The 25,965-nt window shown below is 36.4% G+C and overlaps 1 protein-coding gene, 1 non-coding gene and 1 pseudogene across 2 annotated transcripts; 2 read left to right on the plus strand and 1 right to left on the minus strand.

Moving 5' to 3' along the window:
- The window catches only part of LOC141648699 (U4/U6 small nuclear ribonucleoprotein Prp31 homolog), a 30,777-nt pseudogene extending 21,909 nt beyond the window's left edge, over positions 1 to 8,868 (minus strand).
- LOC141650432 (small nucleolar RNA U3) lies at positions 2,042 to 2,262 on the plus strand. The gene has a single exon (XR_012546467.1). It is a non-coding gene; the product is annotated as a small nucleolar RNA U3 (small nucleolar RNA).
- Positions 8,869 to 20,747: 11,879 nt separating the features above from the next.
- On the plus strand, positions 20,748 to 24,953 carry LOC141647252 (putative serine/threonine-protein kinase WNK9). The gene is made up of 7 exons (XM_074455374.1): positions 20,748 to 21,176; positions 21,280 to 21,317; positions 21,612 to 21,839; positions 22,109 to 22,329; positions 22,957 to 23,114; positions 23,200 to 23,635; positions 23,847 to 24,953. The coding sequence occupies exons 1-7, from the start codon at positions 21,099 to 21,101 to the stop codon at positions 24,731 to 24,733; spliced, it is 2,046 nt and encodes a 681-aa protein (XP_074311475.1). The 5' UTR covers positions 20,748 to 21,098; the 3' UTR covers positions 24,734 to 24,953.
- Positions 24,954 to 25,965: the final 1,012 nt, after the last annotated feature.

The raw sequence follows: 25,965 nt of genomic DNA on the forward strand, positions 1-25,965 counted from the left end.
ATTTAAAATTCGTCTTGTTATATAAATTTTTCAGTTTTAGTATTTAAATTTAAATGTATATTTATTTATTTTTTCTCAAATTTCAATGAGTTATACATAAAAGGACTAAAGTTATACTATTATGGACTAAAGTTACACAATTTTGGACTAAAGTTATACAAAAAAGGACTAAAGTTATACTATCATGGACTAAAGTTATACAAAAAAGGACTAAAGTTATACTATTATTGACTAAAGTTACACAATTTTGGACTAAAGTTATAAAGAAAAGGACTAAAGTTATACTATACGTAAATTTACATGACAAGTTTATATAAATTGTCATACTGTAATTTTAGTTTTTTTTGTATAACTTTAGTACAAAATTGAATTTATATAAGTACTGTTTGTATAAATTTAGTCCATATTTGTATAAATTGATAGAATAGAAACCTCTGTATTAATGCTTGCTGTAAGTTAACTCAACAGATGAATTACATGGTCCATTTTAGGGATTGGCGACTTACATATTAAGTGACTTTGGCAGCGTACGTTTTCAAAATAAGCACTATCAGATCCGATGAATTTCATAATAGACATTACAGCCTCCCCCTTCTACTTTCAGGGCCTATCTGAAATGGAATCTAGTACTTCTTGGTCGTGAATATCTGAGTGAATAGGATAAACTGTTCCGTGGATATCTTTGCTTCGGCACAAGACAATTAAAATTATGCTGGGTCAATTGAAATGTGTATTATTCATATAATGTATTTTATTTCGATTTTATTTAATTATGAAGTCAAATCAATGATTCGTTATTAGAGCAGATAGCAACAACCATTCAACGGATATGCATATCTTTCATTCATGGAAATTTAATGTAGTGGGTAACAGGCTCTGCTTGTTTGTTCACGAATTTTTGTGTAGGCATTTCATATCACCCAAACATAGTGTTTTGATCTAATATTTCAATTTTTCCATGTTTCAGCAGTAGCATATTGTTCCATGGAGCTAAGGTCCGAAATATGGAAAAACAAGTGTTTCCACGCCTCTACCATGCACCCAGTCAATTATGGTCCACTTAATCCCACTTTCATTGCCACATATCTTTCCGAAGGAGTGAGAGAAAGATTTCTCCTCTTACATGAATCAAAATTTTATTTCATCCGGAAAAAGCTATCTTTTTCTCAACAATATAATGTATTATTTTCATTTGATCCAATAGTGTTCCATTATATAGGAACATATATGATAAATACTAAATAACTGAACATATATGATAACTACTAAATAACTCTCTAATGGAGTATTAGAACGAAAAGATCTATTTGATAATGAACTATTGGTTCTACGCCATCTCTTGATTAATCAATAACAATTCAAAGTGCTTTTTATTTTTACATATTCTTGATAAACCAACGTTTATATGTAGATGTAGGAGTATACTTTTTGGGTAGTAAGAAGCCTCTTTGGCATCTCTTCAGCTTCAAAGAATTCTCGATGTGAAAACACAAATACAAAGGGCTGATTATTAGATAGGAAAAAGAGTGGATCTGCCCAGTCCAAAATGAATTGGTTGATTCGAAAAAAGCCCTGCTCTTTGGAAGATCTACCACGTGTCTGATACTGCACTATGCAAGAACTCCGAATCATTCTCTTAAAGCTCATCCACTTCATCATAAATGATACACTGCAATGACCCGACTCAATGAGAAAATCTCAATGAATTGAACTTTCCAATAAAATAAAATAGAAAGCTCACCGTAGAATCCATATTTTTTTTTTTTTTTGAGAAAAGTAGGATCCATATTTTTAATTTAGCATGAAATATTTTGGTTTTCAACTTGATTCTCCGGCTATTATGATGGTTAACAGTATCTGGCAAAGTGGACTTCTTGGGCAAATTCCGTAACATGAAGATTATTAGTTTACTTAGATCAGAGGATTAAATAACATCATAATGTGAAATAGTAACGAAAGCGAACCAAAGGAGTAATCTCCCACATCGGTGAAATACAGTATCACGCTTTTATTTATAAACCTTCAGTGGACAAATGTTAGCACGATCTTACTTGAACAGGATTTGTTCTATAGGCTTGTACCTTTTGTATTCTCGAGATCTACAGAGGCAGAAAACGATGTGCGGTTGATGAATCCATAGTCGTGTGATCAGAGCGTGATTAACGGCTGCCAGCAATCGGTAGATTTGTTCGGTTTGCTGTAGATGATTGTTCCCAAGACCGTAACTGGACTTCGGATGGTCGCACGGTTGTCTGACGTACGTACATATCTTTTTTGCCCTGAGGCACTGTGTCACGGTCCGCTACTTTTGCCGGACCGTGGCGCGCACCCTTGCCCGTCTCAAGGCAAGATGCAAGCGACAAGCAACTTCGAACTAGTGAGGGATCGCCCACTAGCACGATACTCGGGTCTCGGGGTGTGAGTCGGGATCCTAGTGTCGATCCCACAAACACGGCTTGTTAGTAAAGTGAAGGCAAAGAGTCGTTCACAACAAAGCAACAACAAGCAATACGAAGGCACAAGGTAGGAAGTAGATTTTCATTCACTAGTACTCCCTAAAGAGGGAAATTTGATATTTACATCCTGGTAGCAGGAAACATTGATTTTACAAGTTTAGTTCAGAATAGCGATATACCTATTTATGGAAACCTATTCTAAAACTACTAAGAAAATACTTACTACAAATGTACAAGGGAAATGAAATTACATAAGCATAAATAAATCTAAGGGTTCAAGTGTGCGGATCGTCACACTCTCCCCCACCTAATCTGTTGCCGCCCTCGGCAACACAAAAAATCTTGAACGGTGCTTCAGTGAGACATCCTCGGTGAGCTCGACTGTCCATGCAAAGTGTTGGGGATTGGCTTGTACAACTCGGCTTGAATGTGCGCTTCGTCCCACACAATGATCGGCCTCTTCGTCCCTTCAAGGATAGGTGGAGTTCCTTGACATAGAAGTCGCCGAACATCATGTTCTCCAAGTCCACCACGTGCTCCGTGTCTCTCGGGAAAGTCCACTTTGCCGCTGCTTGGAAAGTCCTCTCTCGAGATTCCTTCAAGTATTGGCCCCAACGGACCTTCGTCTTGTCTCTCGTCACTTCAAAGACTCGCATTCAAGGGAATGTGAGATCTTCAGACGCCGAATCGGCATTTCGGCGCGGCCCCCGATGGTACGAGGCCTTCTCTCTTGGGTCGATCGACCCGCAAACCAGGACGTCGATTCAACACATCGACGCGGCCCCCTGATGGTACGAGGCCTTATCTCTTGGGTCGACTGACCCGCAAACCAGGACGTCGATTCAGCACATCGACGCGGCCCCCTGATGGTACGAGGCCTACTTCTTTGGGCATCTCGGCCCTCATTGTCTACTCCTCGGTGAGAGGGTAGACTCTTCTTTCGTCCCCCAGGCCATTTAGCATCGTAGTTGGCCTGGGTCTTGTTCGCCCTCGGCTCCACCGAACCTTTAGGCATTCTCCAAGGTCGCATCCCTTGTTTCGGCGTCGGTATCACCCTCATAGCCGAAATTCGATGCTGCCCCTTGTCTTCGTCGCTGTCTACCGTCTTCACTACGATAGACCCCATTAGTAGCATCGATCCGTCACTCGGTTTCAATAACACCAATGCTTTCGAAAGAAGCGCATCCCGAGTACTAACTTGAAGTCATCCGGCGGAACGGTGGTGAAGTCGAGCTCCCCGCCCACTCACCCACTTGGACCGCGACCTTCTTAGCCACTCCTTGGACGCGTCTCATTTTCCCATTGACCGGCTTCAGCATTTGTTAGCATCCCGCAAAACAAGCCCCAACCGATCGCTTCTTCTTTCGTAACAAAGTTGTGGGAGGCACCCGAGTCGATCAAAGCTCGTGCGTGCTTCCCATTCACCATCATGTCCACGTACATGAGCCCGTCGGATTTCTTGGCGGAGGAAGCTTCGTACTTCCCCATCGCGCTGATCCTCTGAAGTGAGCCCATCCGTGGTTGGTCTTCACCATCACTCGAGTCTTCATTACACTCTTGGTGATAGTCGGCCAACGCCCCATCAAGACGTTCTTGAGCCCCTTTCGGCATCTTCTTTAACATGGCATTGAACTCCGCTTGGTTCGGACAATCGGCCATCTTGTGAGGACCCTTGCACACAAAACACGCGAACGGTCTCTTCGTTGTGGAAGCAGTAGAGTTTCCCCCCTTCGAAGACGAGCTTGAGGGCGAGTTCGTAGTGCACGCCGATTGGGCTTGACTTCCTTGTGAGCGGAACCGACTGTTCCCAACTGAAATGGCGCTGTTTTGTGGCCTTTGTCCATTGTACCCACTCTGTGACGCACCAGTATTCCCCGTTGGTGCCACCACTCTTGGTGCCTCTCGCTCTCCGTGAAAGTCGAGTAGGCGCTCCGCAGCCGATATGGCGAAGAAGACGAGTTTTGGGATTCTGCCTCATGACCTCTTGTTGCGCCCACCTCTTCAACCCGTCAATGAACTCGAAGGTCCTATCCGTCTCGGACATTTCGCTAATCTCGAGCATGCACGCTGAGAATTCCCTCACATATTCTCGGATTGATTTGGTGTGCTTGATTTCCTTCAACTTCTTCCGAGCAACAAACTCCGTGTTCTCGGGGTAGAAGTGATCCTTCAAGATCCTCTTGAAGCCGGCCCACGATGTTACCGTAATCGTGCCCGCATCGATTTCCTTGTACCTAGCCCTCCACCACATCTTGGCATCGTCGACTAGATACATACTTGCCGTGACAACTTCCGCGTCTTCGTCGAGCCCACTTACTCGGAAGTATTGCTCCATGTCGAAGATAAAGTTATCGACCGCTTTCGAATCCCTCGCCCCATCGTAGGCACGAGGTGGAGGGGCCTTCACCTTATGGCTCCCCACAGATTTCCCGTCATTGGCCACCGCTTTCACGAGCGTGGCACACGTGTTCTCTAACATCTCAACCTTCCGATGCAGATGATTGATCTCTTCCTCCCGATCATCGGGGATCGCACCACTAATCGTTTCGATGCGGGTGTTCATCCCGTCCACCTTCATCTCAAGGTCACAAACCGTCTTTTGCAACTCCTCGAGGCTCGCGGCCATCCGCATAACGATGCCCTCGAGTTTGGGAAGCTTGACGTCGATTGTGTCCATTAAGGCATCCACTCGGTCCTCGATTGTTTCGCCCATTTTCTCGATCTCGATGAACAAATGCGGCTTGCAGAAACCCGTCCGAAGACCGGGCTCTGATACCAAATGTCACGGTCCGCTACTTTTGCCGGACCGTGGCGCGCACCCTTGCCCGTCTCAAGGCAAGATGCAAGCGACAAGCAACTTCGAACTAGTGAGGGATCGCCCACTAGCACGATACTCGGGTCTCGGGGTGTGAGTCGGGATCCTAGTGTCGATCCCACAAACACGGCTTGTTAGTAAAGTGAAGGCAAAGAGTCGTTCACAACAAAGCAACAACAAGCAATACGAAGGCACAAGGTAGGAAGTAGATTTTCATTCACTAGTACTCCCTAAAGAGGGAAATTTGATATTTACATCCTGGTAGCAGGAAACATTGATTTTACAAGTTTAGTTCAGAATAGCGATATACCTATTTATGGAAACCTATTCTAAAACTACTAAGAAAATACTTACTACAAATGTACAAGGGAAATGAAATTACATAAGCATAAATAAATCTAAGGGTTCAAGTGTGCGGATCGTCACACACTGCTACTACAACCATACCGCTTCTTCAATTTCTTAGCAACTTTTAAAACTTTGCTTGGACTAGCTGACATACGTAATTTACCACTCCCGGCTTGACCAAGCATGCCATATCACCAAGTGAACTCTCTTCAGCCACTCCCAACTGCATCCGATTTGCCAACGTTCTCATGTCTAATCCACCCGAACTGCAAGGGTAGACTTTCCAGCCAAAAAACGACAAGCACGCATTTTCAGACCAGGATGAGTACTCTGAAATATCTCCGTCTGCTCAAGATAACCAATATGAAACCGACAAGTTGCTGAACATTACACGCTGGCATCTTCGCAAGTGATTCCAAACCTCTGGCAGTTCCAATAAGCTTTGCTGCAATTGCACTTCCAACAATTACTGACAGATTCGGTGCTATATAAATCATTCTACTCTCAACAAAATCAATCACGTTTTTTCTCGTTGAATCGAGATCAATTGCACGATCACATGCCTCGATAGTTTTCTGTAGAACATCCTCTGGTAGTGGCTTGCCACTTGTGGTTGATGCAGTGACCGTAATAACCATTATATCAGACGGCGAAAGGCCGTTTAGATGAACATTGGTTAAATCTGTTTCGTTACCAATTTTCTTCACGACACTAGCATAGTCTATAGGATGGTGAATTAGAGACTCGAGTTCTGGAAATTTGAGGCGATACTTGTCACGGATGTAACTGTAGATTAGGATAATTTCGTTTTCAATATCGACTAATAATGTATTACAGTCGATAATAAGCTGATAATAATCATCAGGATCGTCTCTTGAAATTATTCCGTCTTGTTCAATTTTCTGTATTATGGCGCATTAAAGCGTTGTGATTTTTGCAGTTTTGAAAACTTGTCGGGATTGTCGTCGTAGTTCAGTTCGTCTATGTCAACCAACTTTTAAAGAGAAGATTTAGTGGAAGCAATAAAAATAAAAAGCCGGATTGTATTTGATGTTTCTCTAGTATGAAACTCAATCAATTTTCCATAGCCTTCAACACGGTTCCATGGCCATTTCCTCTGGCTCCGGTTCAACTGCCTGTGAGTGCCACCATGGTCGTCTTTTCTGATACCACAATCGTGTGGTGCACCCATCTCTTCATTCGTGGATGGGGAAGCTTCTCTGTAGGATGATGAACGCTTTTTATTAGTTATAAATTATAATTATGGTAATAAATATAAGAGCATAAACGATTACACGAGCCATCAGCCCACATCAAGGAAGTAATATAATATTCTCATCTTTAAAACACTGCACCATCAGTTAGCCAGCATGAACTTACTTGAACAGTATCTTTCCTATAGGGTTATACAGATTTTCAGAGGATGAACCAATAACTCTGCGATTAGAGCGTGATTAACGGCTTAGGATGGTCGCACGGCCGTTTGACACATCCCCCTCTTTTTTTCAAACCATTTCTTGTTATGGAGCGTTCCACCACGCCTATAATAGGATGGATATAAATATAATAGTTGAGTGAGGGGGCATAATAGGATATAAATAGTTGAGCTTCGACCATTACATTAAAGTTTTGGTTGAGATGATTCATCTATTAAATTTTAATGAGCTTGTATATGAGAGGAGCATAGGAAAAAAAATACTTATAATTTATATACGAAGTAAAATTTAGTTCTTATATCTTAAAACACTCTACACGGAAATTCCATAGGCCTTGCAAATTCGTGGGCGTGAAGTGTGAAAAATACATAGGTTTACCGTATCCTTTGTTGAAACTACATATGTGAGAATAGGAGCTTACCAAGATTTGAACTCGGGAACTCAGGGTCTTTGAAATTAAAGTTATGATACCATATTAGAAGACAGTCTCCTCCAAAAGCCTAAATTTATGGCAGAAGCCAAATGATCTATTCCCTATACATTAATTCACCCCTCAGCCCTAATGTCCCAAGTTCGAATCTTAGGAACCTCTAAGACTTGTGCAATATTTAGTCTTTAAACCTAAAAAGCACTCAAATAAGACAATAATACTTAGGAATCTCGAAGTTAATTGTAAAAGGTGATAATTTATGTGTTATCAACTCAATCCGTAGTACTTAGCAAATTCTTTGGGAAATTTCTAGTATTATCAAGGATGTAAAATTAGATCTTCAATTCTTTGATGAAGTGATAATTAAACATTGCTTTCGTGAAATCAACAAAATTGCCGACTTTATGGCTTCTATTGGACATTCATGTCCAACTCTTTCGAGGTGGTTTGAAAATCAGAGGCTTCAACTTACCTTTATGATTCGCAAAGATGAGATATGTTGATCCTACCTAAACGGATCAATCTAGTTTTATTACCTAATAAAAAAAGACAATAATACATGTGGAAAAAATATAGTCAACCACAATAATATGAGAGCCTATCTATTCTCTTGGATGGAAACAACCTTGAATGTAGACAATATTACGACATAGTATAAATAAATCACTTACGCTTCTTATAATGGTGTGTCCACTCTACACATATTTTATTTAAATTAGCATTAAAAGTGGCTATGATGCATATTTAAAGGTCACAATTATATACGTAGTACTGAATTAATCGTGATAGCTAAGTTACGCCAAAAAATTGCTAAAATTGGTTAGAATTTTAGTACAATGTACGGTGTCGTACGCTTTATCTTGATTACTTACTTATCACAAGTAAAGGTGATTTTGATTTGTGAAAAGCATGAATGCTTATAATATTATAAAATTGAGTAAGTCTTGCTTAAAACGGGTCGGATTTTAAGACGGGTCGTTGTGTGAGAGAAAATGGGTAGAGGGGACAAAGGTGGGACCCTCCATGTGCTTCTCCACTCACCCTAAATGGGTATTTTGTGAGAGAATATGGTATCCGTCTTATTAATAAGACGGATACCTTGGTCTGAAATAAGAATTGGGGTATAAAATTATATAATGGCCAGCTAGTTCCCAATACACAACTTGCTTATTTGCTCGTATTATTATGTCAATGTTTGCAAATTTTAGCTAACCTTCTTATAGATCACAACTTGTTATGGTACGCCTGGTCTAGGCCAATCGCGATGAAATTAAACATAGCTAAACTAGTAATAACGTAGACGTAGTTGTCAAGACTTTCATGCTAGTAGTTTAAGAACCGGATACCTTCTTCTGGTTCCTTTTTTTCTCGCTTCACTAGCATTTTCTTCGTTGAGGCTCTTTGTATTAAATCATTCAAATAAAGCGGAAACCTCTAATCAAAGCCTGAAGTGGATGGCACCTTCGGCTCTGCATCTCGCTTCCCTAGCTTTCGTCTCTCAATGTTAGTGTTGTCCTAGTTGAGTACTTTCATTGTTAATCTCCATTTCATCTTTAACCAATTAAAAATATAAGTAGATATTCTGAGTTTTATAAAGTGTTCAAATTCTCTTTAATCTTTCAATATAAGAACCATGACCATTAATAAATTATATATAATGTTGCACATTTTTGACTAATTGTTTACACGGGGACGCAGTGACATGCGTGCACAAATTAATTTTGAATATATTGGACCTCACTAACCATTAATAAATAGATTAAATAGTAAAACATTGACCCACCTTTGTTAAGTAGTACCCTACATTACCACATACACAAATTCTCATTATAGACGGACACTATCCGTCTATATGTATAGACGGATATCATTTCCCCTCACAAAATACCCATTTGTCATAAAGTGTGTTGGAGTATAAATCCACTTGTGAGTCCCACATCGGTGAAAAAGAGAGAGATTGTCTATCTTATAAGGCCTAGGGGTGTTTCTCCCATTGCCAATTGGTTTTGGGAGATAAGAGCATTCTTGGGCTTGTGAGTTAGACTTCTCTCCTCCACCGCGGGTAAGGCCAGACTCATCTCGTGTTTATTAAAGTGGTAAGCACATGGGGGTGCCTCACCTTGTCCCCCCTACCCATTTTATTAGAGGTCTTTACCCGTATGTTCGCCCCATCCGTCTATACTAAGACCTATTGTACCACATAATACAATTATACAAATATACATACGGATATGACTCACAATTAATTAGTAAAAGAAATTTGTTTATGTTTCTTTTTTGATCATGTTATTCATTATGGAAAGTATGACTCTCCTATAGCAATCAAAATACCTTTACTTTACTTTACTTTATTCCACGTACTCTTCGATCCAAAACTAATTACCTTACGAGTTTACCTTGTCATTTTTTTCTCATACATAATTTACTCGTTAACAATTATTTTGCTAATATATAAATATTATTAAAAGGGTAAACCTTAAAAGCCACGTAGACAATGTCCCTTTGCATAATCAAAATTCCACGTCACCAATTATAAAAAGCCACGTCATTATTTCTTATTTAAAAAGAAAAAAATTCAACCATTAAATGTAAATAGCATAACAAACATTAACTTTGACTTTTTTATTTTTTAGATAAATTAAACAACCATTAAAAATAAATTCATACTAAATTTAAAAATTTTTCTTTTATTGTTAGAATATTTTAAGCAACAAATAAATATCACATAATTATACACCATTTATAAAATAATAAATAAATTGTAAATATTAAGAGCAAATAATAACATACTTAACATTAAACATTAATATTTTAATTTTTAAAACTAAAATAGGTTAAACAAAAAATTAAAAATTTACATCACTCTAATTTTAAATTGTTTATATGTGCAACTCCCTCTTAAATCTTATTGAAATGAACTTGCTCAATTTTGTTAAATTTGATAAATAAATAAATCTATAAATATAATTTATAAATAAAAGGCAAGGCAAAATATCCACCTCTTTTAATTTCGTAAGATAACTCTCTAAACAATTTTCATGTAATGTGAATTTTGTAAAAAAAAAAAAGAAAAGAAAAAAAAACCTTTTACATTTCTTTCTATTTACTCTATATTTATGTCTAGAATAAATATGTTAATAATGAAAACGAATACTCAAAAGTCATGAAACCTTTCTACATAATTATGTATATATTAACTTTGATAATAATAAAAAAAAAAGTCTAAAAGTCATAAAATGCATCCTCATTTAGCTATATAAATAATGTTTTTATGGAAGGCAATATTTGTGAGCCAAAATTCTTTTTACCCCTATTGCCAAAAAAATTGTATGTATGTGTCAATAATCTTTCTTATCATTGTATCAACATCAAGGTAAGTGTATTAAGGTTTTTAAATTAATAATTTATTTATTTATTTTTAAGTTCAATGGGTTTGAAGTAATCTTCACATTTTTAACCCTAATATATATGTAATTTTGTTTTCATTTAGAGACTATCAAGATTTGTGGAGTTGAACTATTCAAAGGTAAATATACTTATATCTTTATAATTCAATGCCTATTTCTTACCTTATTTAAGAGAAAACTTAAATTAATAACAATAAGGTTAATATTACATAAATCAAATTACACCATTTTATTTGTTATTAATCACTTAGTGGATTTTTTTTGTATGGATAGTTAATTGGAGAAAAAAGACTATATGAAGAAGAGAAATACTATAATTGCTTAAACAAATACTCCCCCCATTACACTCAATACTATGTTATAAACTAACTACAAGATTGACAACATGGATGTAAATGAGTAATTGTTTTTAGGTTCATAACTATTTTTTATTACTTCAGAAACTTTCAACTATATGTTTTATTTGGGTATGTGTTATTTTTTTATCCATCATTTTTCTTTGAAAAATAGCTCTTATAGAATGAAATTGGAGTTGCAAGGATCTCAATCTTATTAACAAGTTGGACAAAAAAATCTCTTTTGGTATTGATAATAGCTAAATGTAAATTATTGTCTAATACTTATGCATACATGTCATATTATCTTATGTGTATGTCTTATAACACAAATGAGATTGCAATGAGATTTATAGTAGGCTACCATTTAACTCATTTTATCTTTTATGCAAAATTTTAAAATTTAGGATTTTTGATAAATTGATATAAACAATATATTAAGATTATCATTTATTAAACTTCGTAATTATGCTACTATTAGAAAATATGATTTATGAGAATTAAAAGATTGAGAGGATAAAAAGTCCTATAATTCTATAGCTTCTTAACTCCTTACATTTCGAAATTTATTATTCTCAAAAAAAAGAAGAAAAAAAGGATCAATAATTTAATATTATGGATTAATTTACTATTTCCTCTTCACGTACTAACTTTATTGGCCTAAATGACAAAGGGACATTCACGCTTTCACATAGAAAATTTAGTACATAATCTATACATACAATCTAATTAAAAGGTAATCTTAATCATTTATCATGAATTACTGGATTTATTAAAGATAATTATTATTTTTTAAAATCACATGTTATTAGTATATTAATCTAAATAAACAACTAAAGTATAATATATAGTTTTGAAAATAAACCAAAGTTGTCAAATAAATAAGACACTAACCGACTAACTTTTATGTATTCCAAGACTATATTTTTTAAATGGATCAACTAATTGCGTAGACAAGTATAAATAAAAAGATAAAAATAACAAAATTAAAACAGATAAATCCGTGAATTTCCCGGGTCACAAACCTAGTTAATTATGACAAAGTAAATTTGTAAAAAGTATATGTGAAAGAGTAAATTGTGTAGGTTAATAAACATTTGATATATAGGCAGATTATCGCATCCACGACACTTTCCACCCATAATAACCTCAAGTCCTCGATCCAATTCTTGAGTACAAATCAAACGTATATCATCAAACGAGATAATCTAAAATACCGTAGCGACTCAAATAACCCATTTGTCAAGTTAATATTTTAACACAAAAGAGTCCTAAGTTCTCAATAGTGGGCCTTAATGTCATCCCTCGAGTGTCCTAATCTAGTATTTTGATCATATACTAGTTGATTATTGTCCCCTTCATTTCAGAATCTTTGGAGTTTTGATCTATCATACGACAAACTAAGGACAATTCGGAAAGATAATTAATGTTGCTTGGCTGTAATATAATCTATTTCTCCCGAAATGGGATTAATTGGGACCTCAATTATAATTGTGTGGGCACAATACTACATCTAATGTTTCAACTTGCATTCTCTCATTATCTACCTATCGTTTTAGATTGTCTGCACTCTCCTATACGTTTTTGCATCCTCTTCGTTTAGAATAGCTACTCCTTAGAGCTTGCTTGGATTGAGGCTTTGAGGGTAAAAGAAGGTGAATGAATATGGGAGTAATAATTAAGGTGCATTTTCTATGTTTGACATGAGAGTAATTATTCACCTCCTGAATCTATTACCCGCATAAAAGGGTAATACATTACCCACCCTCCCCCTTGGGTAATGATTAAGGGAGTAAAACATCTACTCGGTAATTATTACCCTTATATCAAACCTATTATCAATAAACTCATTACCCAAATAATTAACTTTTCCGATAATTATCACCCAATTAAAATTTACTCCCGGATTATTACATGGATCCCAGGCAAACCCTTAAAAACTATGTAAAGTTAAAAGTATAAGAATATAGTGAAATAGTGTCATACGTAGTACATTAATAATGTTGAAACACTGTTGTTTAGATGTTAAAGGTTCTGCACTTCTGCCTGATAAAATTAGATGAAAATTAAGCAAAAATGGATCTTCTCCATTTCTTTCTCTCTTCATTTTCTCTCTTAAACTCATTTAATAATATTTTTCCACCAAACTTCATTATCCCTTTATTTTTACCCATTAATTTTGAGCCGTTTGATGATGCCAGAATACGATCTGGACCACCGAAAGGAAATGGCCTCTCCATTTCTTTTTAGGAAATGGTGAGAAACCCTCCTTAAAATTAAGATATGATAAACTGAGTAACTTATTACTTATATTCAAATTGTTTGGTAAATTAGTTAAATAGGTACCTGTAATATTGTAAAATGACATAGTAAGTGTTCATTATTCGAAATTGAAAGAGTAAAAAAGAAATTGAAATACAATAAGCAGCTTATTTCTCATATGTTACTCCAAATCGCTGTTTATTTCAGTTATGTCAAGCACGTCCTATACAAAAATAAGCTAGCTGAAATAACTTATTTGCCTTCTCAAATAGAGCCTAATACTCAATAACAAATACTCCTGGAGTAACCAGTCTAACCACTAGATTTCCACCCTATTTCGAAGAAAATGATATCAAATCTTAGAGCAAAAAATTAATAGGAACCTTGATCTCAGACATTATTAATAAGTACTAACATCCACCGAGCCAAGTTGGGCAAGTATAATTTTGTATAAGGAACTACAGAAAGGTGATTGGGGTTAGCGACTCATAATCCTCTCAATCAGATCGAATGAATGATACATCATGATACACTTAATACAGTTACATTTGTACAAAAACTATTAGAAATATAACGTCTTAAGAAAAATGAAGATGATATAATCTTGGACTAATTCTAGGGTTCTAGCTATAAGATTTGAATTCATTTTTTTAAGGTTACCAAAATAAATATTCAAATATTAGTATGCAATAACATGAGAGGTGTTGAAAGAGATGGTATGCAGTATCCCATACCACAAAAAAACGTCTCTTAGAAAGAATGAAAGGTGAAGACTGAAGATTGCGGTGCGCGTGAAGAAACCAAAGGAAAAGAAAAAGACACGATCTTCATGTTGGGTGATGATGAGTTGTCATTTATACCAAAACTTTTGCCAAACACAAATTACAACCTACTCTCTAAATTATCACTGCCTATTTTGGCCACCTTATGTGGGCCCACTTTACACATCACTCCCACTTTCCATTCTTTTAAGTTTTAACCGTACTACTATCCGTACAAAATAACACCTACTTTACATTTAATAATTATAATTAAATAAATTAAAATGATTCACTAAAATGTATTCGAAATAGTTCTCAATCATAATTTTCATCTTGAGTTATTTGAAAACCAACATTTTTTTTTTGTGTTGCTAACATAAAGAATAGATTGCGTACATCTGATCTCCTTACCTCGTAATTTGCGGGAGCTATTCATCCAGTTAGGTAATATTGTTATTTTTGTAATATGAGTAATGATTTATTATTGTATTAGGCTAATATTACGGAGTACAATTTAGAGTGTAAAATTTTGTCATACCGGTACATTTTCTTGCTTTTTTTTTTGTTTGATGTGTCATAGTTGAATATTGAAGGTCCACAACATGTAGTTTAACCGTTCCAAATAACAAGTGACTATATTTTAAGATGATTTAATAAGAATTACGATAAATATTAGTGATAAAATTAAGCCTTGAGGACAAAAAAATCAATACTTTATTATACTATATATAGACTATGAATAGAAAGAACAAAACGTGTTTCATTAAACTAGTAGCTAAGGAGGTGAGAAATATGAGTACTTTTACCTCTTTTATTCAGAATAATTTTAATGTTCACAAGAATTTTACTAATCTAGTCCTTTATGATTCTCTAATGTAACATAATTTATGTAGTTCAGATTTTAGATGATTGCAAAATGGGGTCACCTGCAATATTGGATGAATGCAAAATATGGGAAAAATCAAATTTGTGTGATTTTAATTTGAACCACCAAATAAAATTCTTTTTTTCTAATTATAGCAAGCTATTTTTATCGTGACAATTCTCTCCATTTTTTTCATTTTCTCTAATAGAGCAATATTTAATTCATTATCCATGATTCTATTCTCAACCCTATCATTCAGTTAACTTTTAGATCGTTTTAGAAAAGAATTTAGGCCATTGATAAAAAATGGAAGTAAATGAAGAGAAGAATAAATAGAGAGGACCCAAATTGCTTAATATACCAACCTAATTTGTTTATTCTTAGAATGAAGTCACAGTTAAAGAGAAGCGGATCACAAAGTATTGTACGTATTGGACCGTAGTGTGAATTGTGAGTTGTGAGTTGTGATACCAGACATTTACTTGTTATTATACATTGTTATATACGAAGTAGATTTATACTTCCTTCATTCAACTCCACTCTATCAATGCACAAATATTAAGATAACAATAAATAAGTAATAAAAGTACAAATTGTTTTATTTTAATTAGAGTGGAGTTTGATGTTAATTTGTAGTAGGATAAGAGTGACAAAAGTTGTAAATATGAGGTTTTCATTAGGACAAATGAATCATTTTACATTATTTTTTAGGAAAATGGTAAAGTGGAGTTGAATTGATGAAAAATAAAATATGGTAGAGTGAAGTTGAAGGGGAAGTAAATATATATTGTTTCAAATGTATCATTAATACTTTTTTTTAATAAAAAGTGACGACTTGTTAAAAAAATACATCAAAAACACCCTCACGGACACACAAACATAGTGACATAAGCTAGTAGCTAGATTGTGGTCCAAAAGTATCACGGGTCTAAGAATCAAAACCACTATTGGTCGGCGATAGAAACAGAGCTTCTATCAGCATCTACTTTTATTTTGGACACAGACGCTGCAATCTCTTATCACAATCTCAGAGCTTCTAATCTTCAACTCATTTCCAAGCAACATAGTTACTGGGTTCAGCGACTTAAAACAAGGAAAGAATGTTTGGACGGCCTCCCGACTAGATTTCTTTTTAACCGGGTAAAACAACGATCTTCCAGGCAGCGGTTAATTTCTCTTCGCACTTCTGATGGTACATGGATTAATGACCCGACTGAAATTGAAGCGGAGATCCTTTCTTATTTTCGTTTGATTATGGGTACGAATCATTCGACTCAGGCACAGAATTTCAAGTTAACTGAGGATTTTCTATCGGACCTGGATATTCCATCGCTTTCATCAGATGACTGCTCCATTCTATCTACTCCCTTTACTGAAACTGATGTTCTAAGAGTCATTCGTAGTATGGATGGATCGAAATCACCAGGCCCGGATGGAATCACACCCGGTTTATCAATTGTTTTGGCCTCAGATTGGTCATCTCGTGACGGCGGCTATTTTGCAGTTCCTCAATTCTGGCATCATGTTGAAGGAATGGAATCACACTCATATTATTCTTATTCCGAAGTTGGCACACCCGGAGATGATCACTCAGTATCGACCCATTAGTCTTTGCAATGTCATTTACCGGATTGCGTCAAAATGTCTTGCAAATAGACTTAAGCTAGTAATATCATCCATTGTGTCGATTCTCGGCAAGCTTTTTATCGGCCGACTTATGATGACAATTTGTATTATGGCCCATGAAGTCTTTGCACTATATTAACAAGACAAAAAAGGGCACAAATTGTTATGCGGTGCTTAAGCTTGATATGAACAAGGCTTTTGATCGGGTTTCATGGTCTTTTCTCATCTTTGGTTATGAAACGTATGGGTTTCCCAACTTTTTGGCAAAACATCATTTGGGAATGCATAGCTACGGTCTCTTACAGGGTTCTTATTAATGGAGAACCTTCCGATTCTTTCCGATCATTTTGCGGTCTTAGACAGGGGGATCCACTGTCCCCCTTTCTTTTTATTATGTGTATGGAGGTGTTGTCTCGACAGCTAATCCGAGCAGAGAATATCGGATCCTTAACTGGCATTAAAATCTCCAGATACGCTCCTACGCTCTCGCACTTGCTCTATGCGGATGACGCACTTCTTTGCTGCAAAGCAACTCCGTTGGCTTTTGAGACGTTAAGAGCTGTTTTCAAGGAATTTGAAACGGCTTCGGGTCAGATGATTAACTTAAGTAAGTCTTTTATTAAATTCAGCCCTAATACTCCGGCAGATTTTCGAGAGCATCTGACATCTATTTTGAGGATGACTACTGTTCCCTCTTTTGGTACTTATTTGGGAGTTCCTATTGATATCCCTCGCAAAAGGTCTGAGCTCTTTCTTCCTTTTATTGATTGTATGACCACTCGCATTGCATCCTGGTCTGCTCTACATCTTAGCCAACCGAACAAGTTGATAATTATCTCGGCTATTTTGCTTGCTTCTCTGAATCATCTCTTCTCTGTGGTTCCTATTCCTCGCTGCGTGAGCCGCAAAATAGATGCCTTGATTGCAGCTTTTTGGTGGCGTAATGATTGGAATAAGCACTCTATACACTGGACATCCCAAAGCGTCCTGCAAGCACCTAAAGAATATGGTGGTCTTGGCTTTAGAAACTCCCACATTCTCAGCCAAGCTTTGCTTCTTAAGAATTTCTGGCGTATACACTCACATCCAACTGCAATTCTGGCAAGATATATGGTTCCAAAGTATGCCCGTGATTTGCCTATTCCTTTGGCTACTTCTCGGGTTTCTCAGCCATCTTTTATATGGGCGGGTATTTGCAAAGCTGTTTCCTCGGCTAACACGGGGATTTCTTGGAAAATTGGGAAAGGCAATTTAGTGGATATTTGGTCCAGTCGGTGGATTAATGGTAATTTGCCATCGCCTACGGTCCCTATTGCAAATCCGTTACCGTCTCTTTCTGAGTTCTTACTCCCTTCGGGTGACTGGAATCCTGTCATGGTGTTCCGCTATTTTTCTTCATCATGTGCTAAGAAGATTGTGGCCATGGAACCACCTGATCAGCATTTTGACGATTTTCTCTATTGGAAGTATACGGAAGATGGCACTTATTCGGTAAAATCAGGCTACTCCATTCTTTGGGCTGCGTCTCCAGCTGCCCAATGTATCCGATCTTTTGTCCACACTTTTCCTTGGAAGCATATATGGCGGCAAGGGATTCCTCCAAAACTCTCAGTTATGATTTGGCGTCTAGCTCACAACATTATGCCAACAAATGCTAATCTACTTTCAAAGCGCGTACCAGTTGAATCTGTATGCCAACTATGTCGGAGTTCCCCTGAAACCACAGAGCACTTGTTTCGTTCCTGTGAGATTGCCCAACATGTCTGGAAAGCATCCGCTCTCGGGATAAACACCATAGCAAATCCATCTACGCCATTTATCTCGTGGATTGCCGACTTCGTGGTTTATCTGCACAAACAATCTTTAGCATCTACTACTAATTGGTTGCTGCTTTGCTTCTGTTGTGTCTTTCAGGCTATATGGACCGCTCATGATTCGTGCTCTTCCGAGAAGATATTGTCAATCCATTGTCTATCTGTCAACTTCTTGACTACCTGCTACACTCTCTTCACCGGGCTTCGGAGGTACGTCATACTCAAGTACACAACAATTATGGGATCCTTATGCCCTCGGTTGCGTTGGGTCCTTCAATATCTCAACGGGATAGGATTTTCATATCTGTTTCGGCACATCATATCCCAAAAACAAACTGTTTCACCTGCTGCATCCGAAGTTCCGAGTTGGATTACTCTGACACAAGTGTAGTTCAAGCTCTTACGCTTTTTGAAGCATCTACTAGAGCTCTTTTAAGGGCTATGCGCTATGCCCACTCCGTGGTTTTGACTTCTGTTAGTTTTACGGTTACCTGTTGTAAACTATCTGCAGTTCTGGCAAACTCTTTGCCAGTCCCCATTAGTGTGCGGAATTCTATTCGCGAAATCCGTACTTTGTTTGTGCTTTACCCATACTGGTCTGTAAGCCTGGCAACAGGCTAGCTACTGTGTATTTCTATCTTTCTTTAATATAAGCAGTTTATCATTGTCAAAAAAAAAAAAAAAAAAAAAAAAACCACTATTAACATACTTTACGATTTACATAACTTGATTACCTTTAGTTTTTCATTGGTTATCAATTGACAATCGTCAAGATAATACGGACTAAACAAATACACTCCTCATTTATCCATCTATAATAAGTGGGTAATATTATAAACAAATTGAAGTTGAAATCATGACAAATACACCGCTCATTTGATTAAGCTCTAAAAAACATACGAGTATAGGATTATAAGAGTTTTAATTCAGGTAAAATGCAAAATGAGTAAATCATTTAGGTACCCTAAGTCATATAAATTGAAAATTCCCATGTATTACAGTTCATTCGTAATGTAAAAAATTGCTTACCTAACTCCTGAAATCTCAGGTAAGTGGAAATGCGTACCTAAATCACAATTTTTTTTTATGCAACAAAACAACATTTTCTAATTTACATGAATTTATAATTCATGTGTGCAATTGCAAATTCTTAAATGTAATCAAATGACTCTATGCTCATAATTTGTCTATTTAAAGCATGTAGTTCTCTTATTTTTTGTTTTAGATCAATCAGCTAGTCTTACTTGTGACGGGTTAATCCCGTCACAAGCTTGTGACCTCTCACAAAGAAGGAGAAAGGACAAGGTGGGGCACCCCCATGTGCTTCCCACTCACCTTTCAATGAACATTTTATGAGAGAAAACGGTATCCGTCACAAGCTTGTGACGGATATCGACCGTCTTCAACGAGATTTTGTGTAGATCAATAAACCATTTGGTGAAATAACTATTAAAGGACAAAATTGTCCTAACTCCTAAAGGTGATAGACTTCCTGTTATTCATTTTATCATTGAAAACAGTAATCAATAAAAAATTAAATTAAATTTTATTAACATAAATGTTAAAATTAACTTTTTCAATAACAATAATTATTAAGTTCTAGACATATCAATAAACCATCTCCCAAGAATCCTTATAATAGTGTTTGAACCTGATAATTTGTTTAAATAAAAATTTAGAACTAATACTACCACTTTACCACGTTTGCATATTAAGGTCTTATTCTTTTAGGTTGAATGAAATTGAACTGAACTGAATTGAGTTGGGGTGAGCTGGATTGAACTAAAGTGAGCTGAATTGAAGTTAGTGAAATTAATAGAGGTAAAATGAGTTAAGCTGAATTAAAGTAAACTAAAATATGTTATTCTTATTAAAATGAGCTGAAATTAAACGACTCAGGTTTTTTTGTTAGATTATTTTATTTCACGAATTGAATATAAAGTAATCCATTTAAAAAATCGCAAAAAGTAAATTATCGAGTTATTCACAAACTTTTCAAGTCTAGTTTAGCCTTACTCAATTTGACTATCAAAAATCTCGAGTCGAGCTTTGACCGAACTAATTTCAACTTACTTAAAAACTATCTCATTTCATTATCACCCTCAAATCCTCAATCCTATTCAAGTTAATCAACTTAGTTTTCATGTTATTAAAAAAAAAAAAAAAAAACCTCCCCACATTTCTTCTCTTTATTATCCCCTTTGTCATGTTCCTGGTTAAGGGTGGGTGGCTTTTATGTTTTAACTTGTACGGAGTCATTTTTTTTATACAACAAAGTATTCATTTTCATAATTACAATTCTTTTTCCCATCACATGAATGATTGATTACTAAAAATAAAAATAAAATAGAAAAAAGTGGGTACTTCATTATTTTTTCTGGGCATCACAGCTAAAAGCTTGGTAGGAGGGAAAGCCAAAAACCCAACTAAATTAATCCAAAAAAAAAACACATAAAAATTGAAACTTTAATTAATGTATTTTCATAAAATAGGTAGAAAATAAACCGTTTTTGTGAACAAATTGAGGTGTAAAAATTAATTTTATGATGAATGTTGGTTTAAATCTTGAAGATGGGTGTTCTGATTTTGTTGAAGTTGATCCTACCGGAAGATATGGCAGAGTAAGCTACCATTTTTTGTGTATTTTACTTTCATTTTTAGTTCTAATTTTGGAGTTTTATTTATTGAAGATTGAATATTTTTTTTTGTTGTTTTTTGTTCCAGTATAATGAAATCCTTGGCAAAGGAGCTTCGAAGACAGTGTAAGGAATTAATGTTTAATTTGATTAAATTTGTTGGATTTCATCAAAAGATTGAATCTTTGGAAATGGGTTTATGATGTTTTTGCATTTTGATAGTAGTAGATGTTTGTTTACGTAGTTGGTCTCTCTTAAGACGGACATAAGACGGATATCAGATATGTATCCGTCTTAGACAAGAATTTGTGTTGATTCTGTGATTTGTTGGGTTTTTATGAGATGGGTATTTGCTAGATTTGTGGTTGATTGGATCTTTGTTTACTTTTTTTGTATGTTGGTTGATTTTGATTTGAGCAGTTATAGAGCATTTGATGAGTATGAAGGGATTGAGGTCGCTTGGAATCAAGTAAAGTTATATGATTTCCTTCAAAGTCCTGAAGATCTTGAGAGATTATATTGTGAGATTCATTTGCTGAAAACATTGAAACATAAGAATATTATGAAGCTCTATACTTCCTGGGTTGATACTGCGAAAAGGAATATCAACTTTGTTACTGAAATGTTCACTTCTGGCACTTTAAGACAGTGAGTCCTATTCATTTTTGACATCATTTCATTTCTGTGAGATTCAGTTCTCGACGCAATTTTCATTTTGGGTCATTCGGAAACAATCTCTTTGTCTGATTGGGTTGCTAACACAATGGTAAGACTGCGTACATCAGACACCTCCTATCCCGCAATTTGTGGGAGCCATATGAGGCACTGGGATAATGATGTTGTTGCCGAAGTTCATTTGTTCAAGGGTATTTGGGGTTTTGACGATTTTTTATCGGTTTTATTTTGGATTGGGTTAGGTATAGGTTGAAGCATAAAAGAGTGAATATTAGAGCAGTGAAGAACTGGTGCAGGCAGATCTTAAGAGGGCTTTTTTATCTTCATAGCCATGATCCACCAGTTATCCATAGAGACCTCAAGTGTGATAATATATTTATTAATGGTAATCAAGGAGAAGTTAAGATTGGTGACCTTGGCTTGGCTGCGATACTCAGAAAATCTCATGCTGCTCATTGTGTTGGTATGTTTGATCTTTTTTCTAGTTATCGTATTGAATTACCAGTTCACCCTCCTGAAATTTGTTGCTCCCTAACAACAAATCTTGTTTACGTCTCTAGTTGTATTTATGGACATGTATTTGTACATGAATGTATGCGCGGTGTATGCTTGACAAGGCTTCTAACATATTGCCATCTAGACTACGTTTTGGCGGTGGTGCTACTATGCTAGTACTATTGTGCATGACCGGTGTTTTTGCAAATTACAGCTTGCTTAGTAAATTCATTGAGTTGTGTTACTCATGAGTTCATGACCGAGGTTTGAAACCCATTAGGATCAAAATTTGTTTTTGTGGCTCCGTTTACAACAAAAACAACTCGCAGGGGTGTGTTTATGTCTGATGAGGTGACGTAGATTAGACTATTTTGGCCCACCCGAATACCTACCTATCATGTGTGTACCAATAATTTGATGATGTCTTAAAAGGATAGAAATTTCACGATAAGAAAAATACTTCTTTTGTTTATTGGGTGTGGATTCATTTTGTAAATAAAGGCGCTCAGTAGTACTTAGCTTGCATTTGGGTAATTTTTGGTGCTGGATATGAAAGATATTGTTTTGTATGGTTACTCTTACTTCAATTGTTCAGGAACACCGGAATTCATGGCACCGGAAGTCTATGAAGAAGAATACAATGAATTGGTTGACATATACTCCTTTGGGATGTGCGTGCTAGAAATGGTTACTTTTGAGTATCCTTATAGCGAATGCAATCATCCTGCACAAATTTACAAGAAAGTTATATCTGTAAGAAATATGCTCATCTCATGAACCTACCTCTTCGATGTAACGAATACATTCTTACCTGGATTCATTTGTTCCCACTTGTTAGGGCAAGAAGCCAGATGCCCTGTACAAAGTGAAGGATCCCGAGGTGCGACAGTTTGTTGATAAATGTCTAGCCACTGTGTCACTGCGGCTATCAGCAGAAGAGCTCCTGAATGATCCATTTCTTCAAATTGACGATTATGACAATGATATCCGGGTACTAGATTCCCGGAGTGAATTTGATGGGTTCGGTCTTTTGATGAGACAACCGTACCTTGAACATTACACCAGCGATAGTTCCTGTATGAATGGCTACTCCAATGGCGTTGATTTGGAATCTTATGATTGGGGTTATCAATCAACTGATGTGGAGACATCTGGCATTGAATTATTCGAACACCATGATGATGATCATTCAGGGGATGTCGACATTACTATTAAAGGAAAGAAAAGGGATGACGGTAGCATCTTCTTACGGCTCAGAATTGCTGATAAAGAAGGTTATTTATTTATTTTCTCTGCTGAAAAGTGTATTTTGTGACAGTCACTTGAAAGTTCATACTTGGAATCTTTCGTATCTATATAGTATGTGATTTCACTGATTTGTGAGTCTGCGCCTTTTATCAATTTTCATTGTGGAGTTTAGAGGCAGTCAAAGGAAGTTCAATTTATCAGTAACAAGCTAATCTTGTCTATCTATATAATCTGCAGGTCGCATTCGAAATATATACTTCCCTTTCGACATTGAATTAGATACCGCATTAAGTGTTGCTACAGAAATGGTTGGGGAACTCGATATTACTGATCAGGACGTGACCAGCATAGCAGATATGATTGATGGGGAAATCGCTAGTTTGGTACCTGGTTGGAAGCCAGGGCCGGGAATAGTAGAAACTCCAAATATGTGTCAAAACTGTTCGTCAAACCATTCCTCAATTGGATCCTTAGATATTGTATCAAACAACCCGGGAGCTTTAAACTCGGCCTTTTTTCAGTGCCCTAATGGATGTGCTGCTATGCATGGCCGGTTTGAAGAAATCACTTATCAAGCTGACGGGTCTGAGCACGAGCATAATGTGAGTGAAGCTTCAGATGACCCTAATGACACACACCATCTTGAACTCTGGGATCGCTGTGAAAGTCTTGAATTTGGTTCACTCGGATTTGGGACAATCCATTCAGAAGAAAATCATGAAAACTTGGAACAATCTACTCCAGCTAAGGGCAAAAATGATCTAGTCGATAATTGTGAGAATGGTGTTCAATGGGAATTAAGATGGCTTAAAGCCAAATATCAACTCGAGATGAGAGGAGTCAAAGATCATCATGTGGGAATGTGGTCAAAACCTTCAACCCCACGCTCCTGTAATGGAGACACAGATGGGTTGTATGAGAATCACATAGAGCTCAGACGTAACTTGTTAAAATCGGATAGTGTTCGAGACTCAAATCATGAAGTCATCAGAAACAGCTGCCCCATTTCGAGAACCCAAAGGGCTCGAGATTGCGAGGCGCTGGAAAATTTCATTTCTGGTTCACTGCTTCCAAGCACCCTTCAGAGGACCACATCCCTTCCTGTCGATGCTGTCTATATATAATAAATCTCTGAGGTGAGGTGATTTTTACGGTTTTTTTCACCCATTTTTATACCCTTTGTAGACCTGTATAATCATTATTAGTTGCACCCCCATTTTTTCGCTGGAAAATGTTTAGATCATTCTGCGATTGAGTCGAAGCTTACTCAGAGAGAGATCTGTGATTGGATATTTGTAGCTATTTATGAGGCATCATAGTTGATTCTTTCAGAGAGGCTTGTCACATCTCTTGGTTTAGTCATTAGGGTTCAAGCATGTATATTTCTAGACAAAATGCATTATTCTTCGGGTATATTTGCTTCTCGTACCATTCATGCAGATATCGGCTACCTAACCTGGTGTGGTCATTGAACGCTGATACTTTGTGACATCAGTTTGAAACTCGTCAGCATCAAAACTGAAATTCTAGCTCTAGTTCTTATAAAAGAAAATTATTGCTGAATTAATTATTTTTAGGATTGATTATAAATGACCTGAACCCAGGTATCTCATGATCTCATGATTAGTTCTAGCTGGAAAAGATCTCGACTTTGGTGCAGATCTACAGGTTGTGGTTTCCATACCATTATTCAGTTTTAATAAAACTGGGCTCTCTGATATCCAAAGAAAAAAAAACTATCGATTCCGCAATAAGAAAAATATGAATCATGAACGCAAGTTACTCTCTAAAGAAGAATTATAGACATATCTCATGAACTCTAGCCTTTGAACCTCTATTTAAGCAAGTTCGCTCTTTACATAAATACCCTTTAAAGTCGCATGCATGCGAATTTCGAAAGTACTTGGTATGACAACTGAATGAAAGGTGGTAAAGATGAGAATATCGTAGACGACAGGATCTAGACATCTAGCTAGGTACATGAAGTTTGTTATATGCATTGCCTATGCCAGTTCAATTGGTCTCCCTTGTGACGGGTTACCATTTGTGGCGGATATTTTGTGAGATAAAATGGTAACAAAATGGGTTAGTGGAGAAAGGGGACCACATAAATAGTGTTGCAGAGAGAGAAAAAGTGGGTACATTGTGAGGTAAAATGGTATCCGTCACAAGCTTGTGACGGATATGTCATGTCTTCAATGAGAATTTGTGATGCCAGTTTTAGTACTGAATAAACAACTCATACAAAAAGCAAGCTAAAATGTAGCTCTATGTAGAAGTAGCCAATTAGCCATGAATGAACTAATGGAGGATGACATTGTAAGTATGTGTACCTTTTCGACGTGTAGGGATCCTC

Source organism: Silene latifolia, chromosome 3 (assembly GCF_048544455.1).
Source record: "Silene latifolia isolate original U9 population chromosome 3, ASM4854445v1, whole genome shotgun sequence".
NCBI classification, from domain to species: Eukaryota; Viridiplantae; Streptophyta; class Magnoliopsida; order Caryophyllales; family Caryophyllaceae; genus Silene; species Silene latifolia.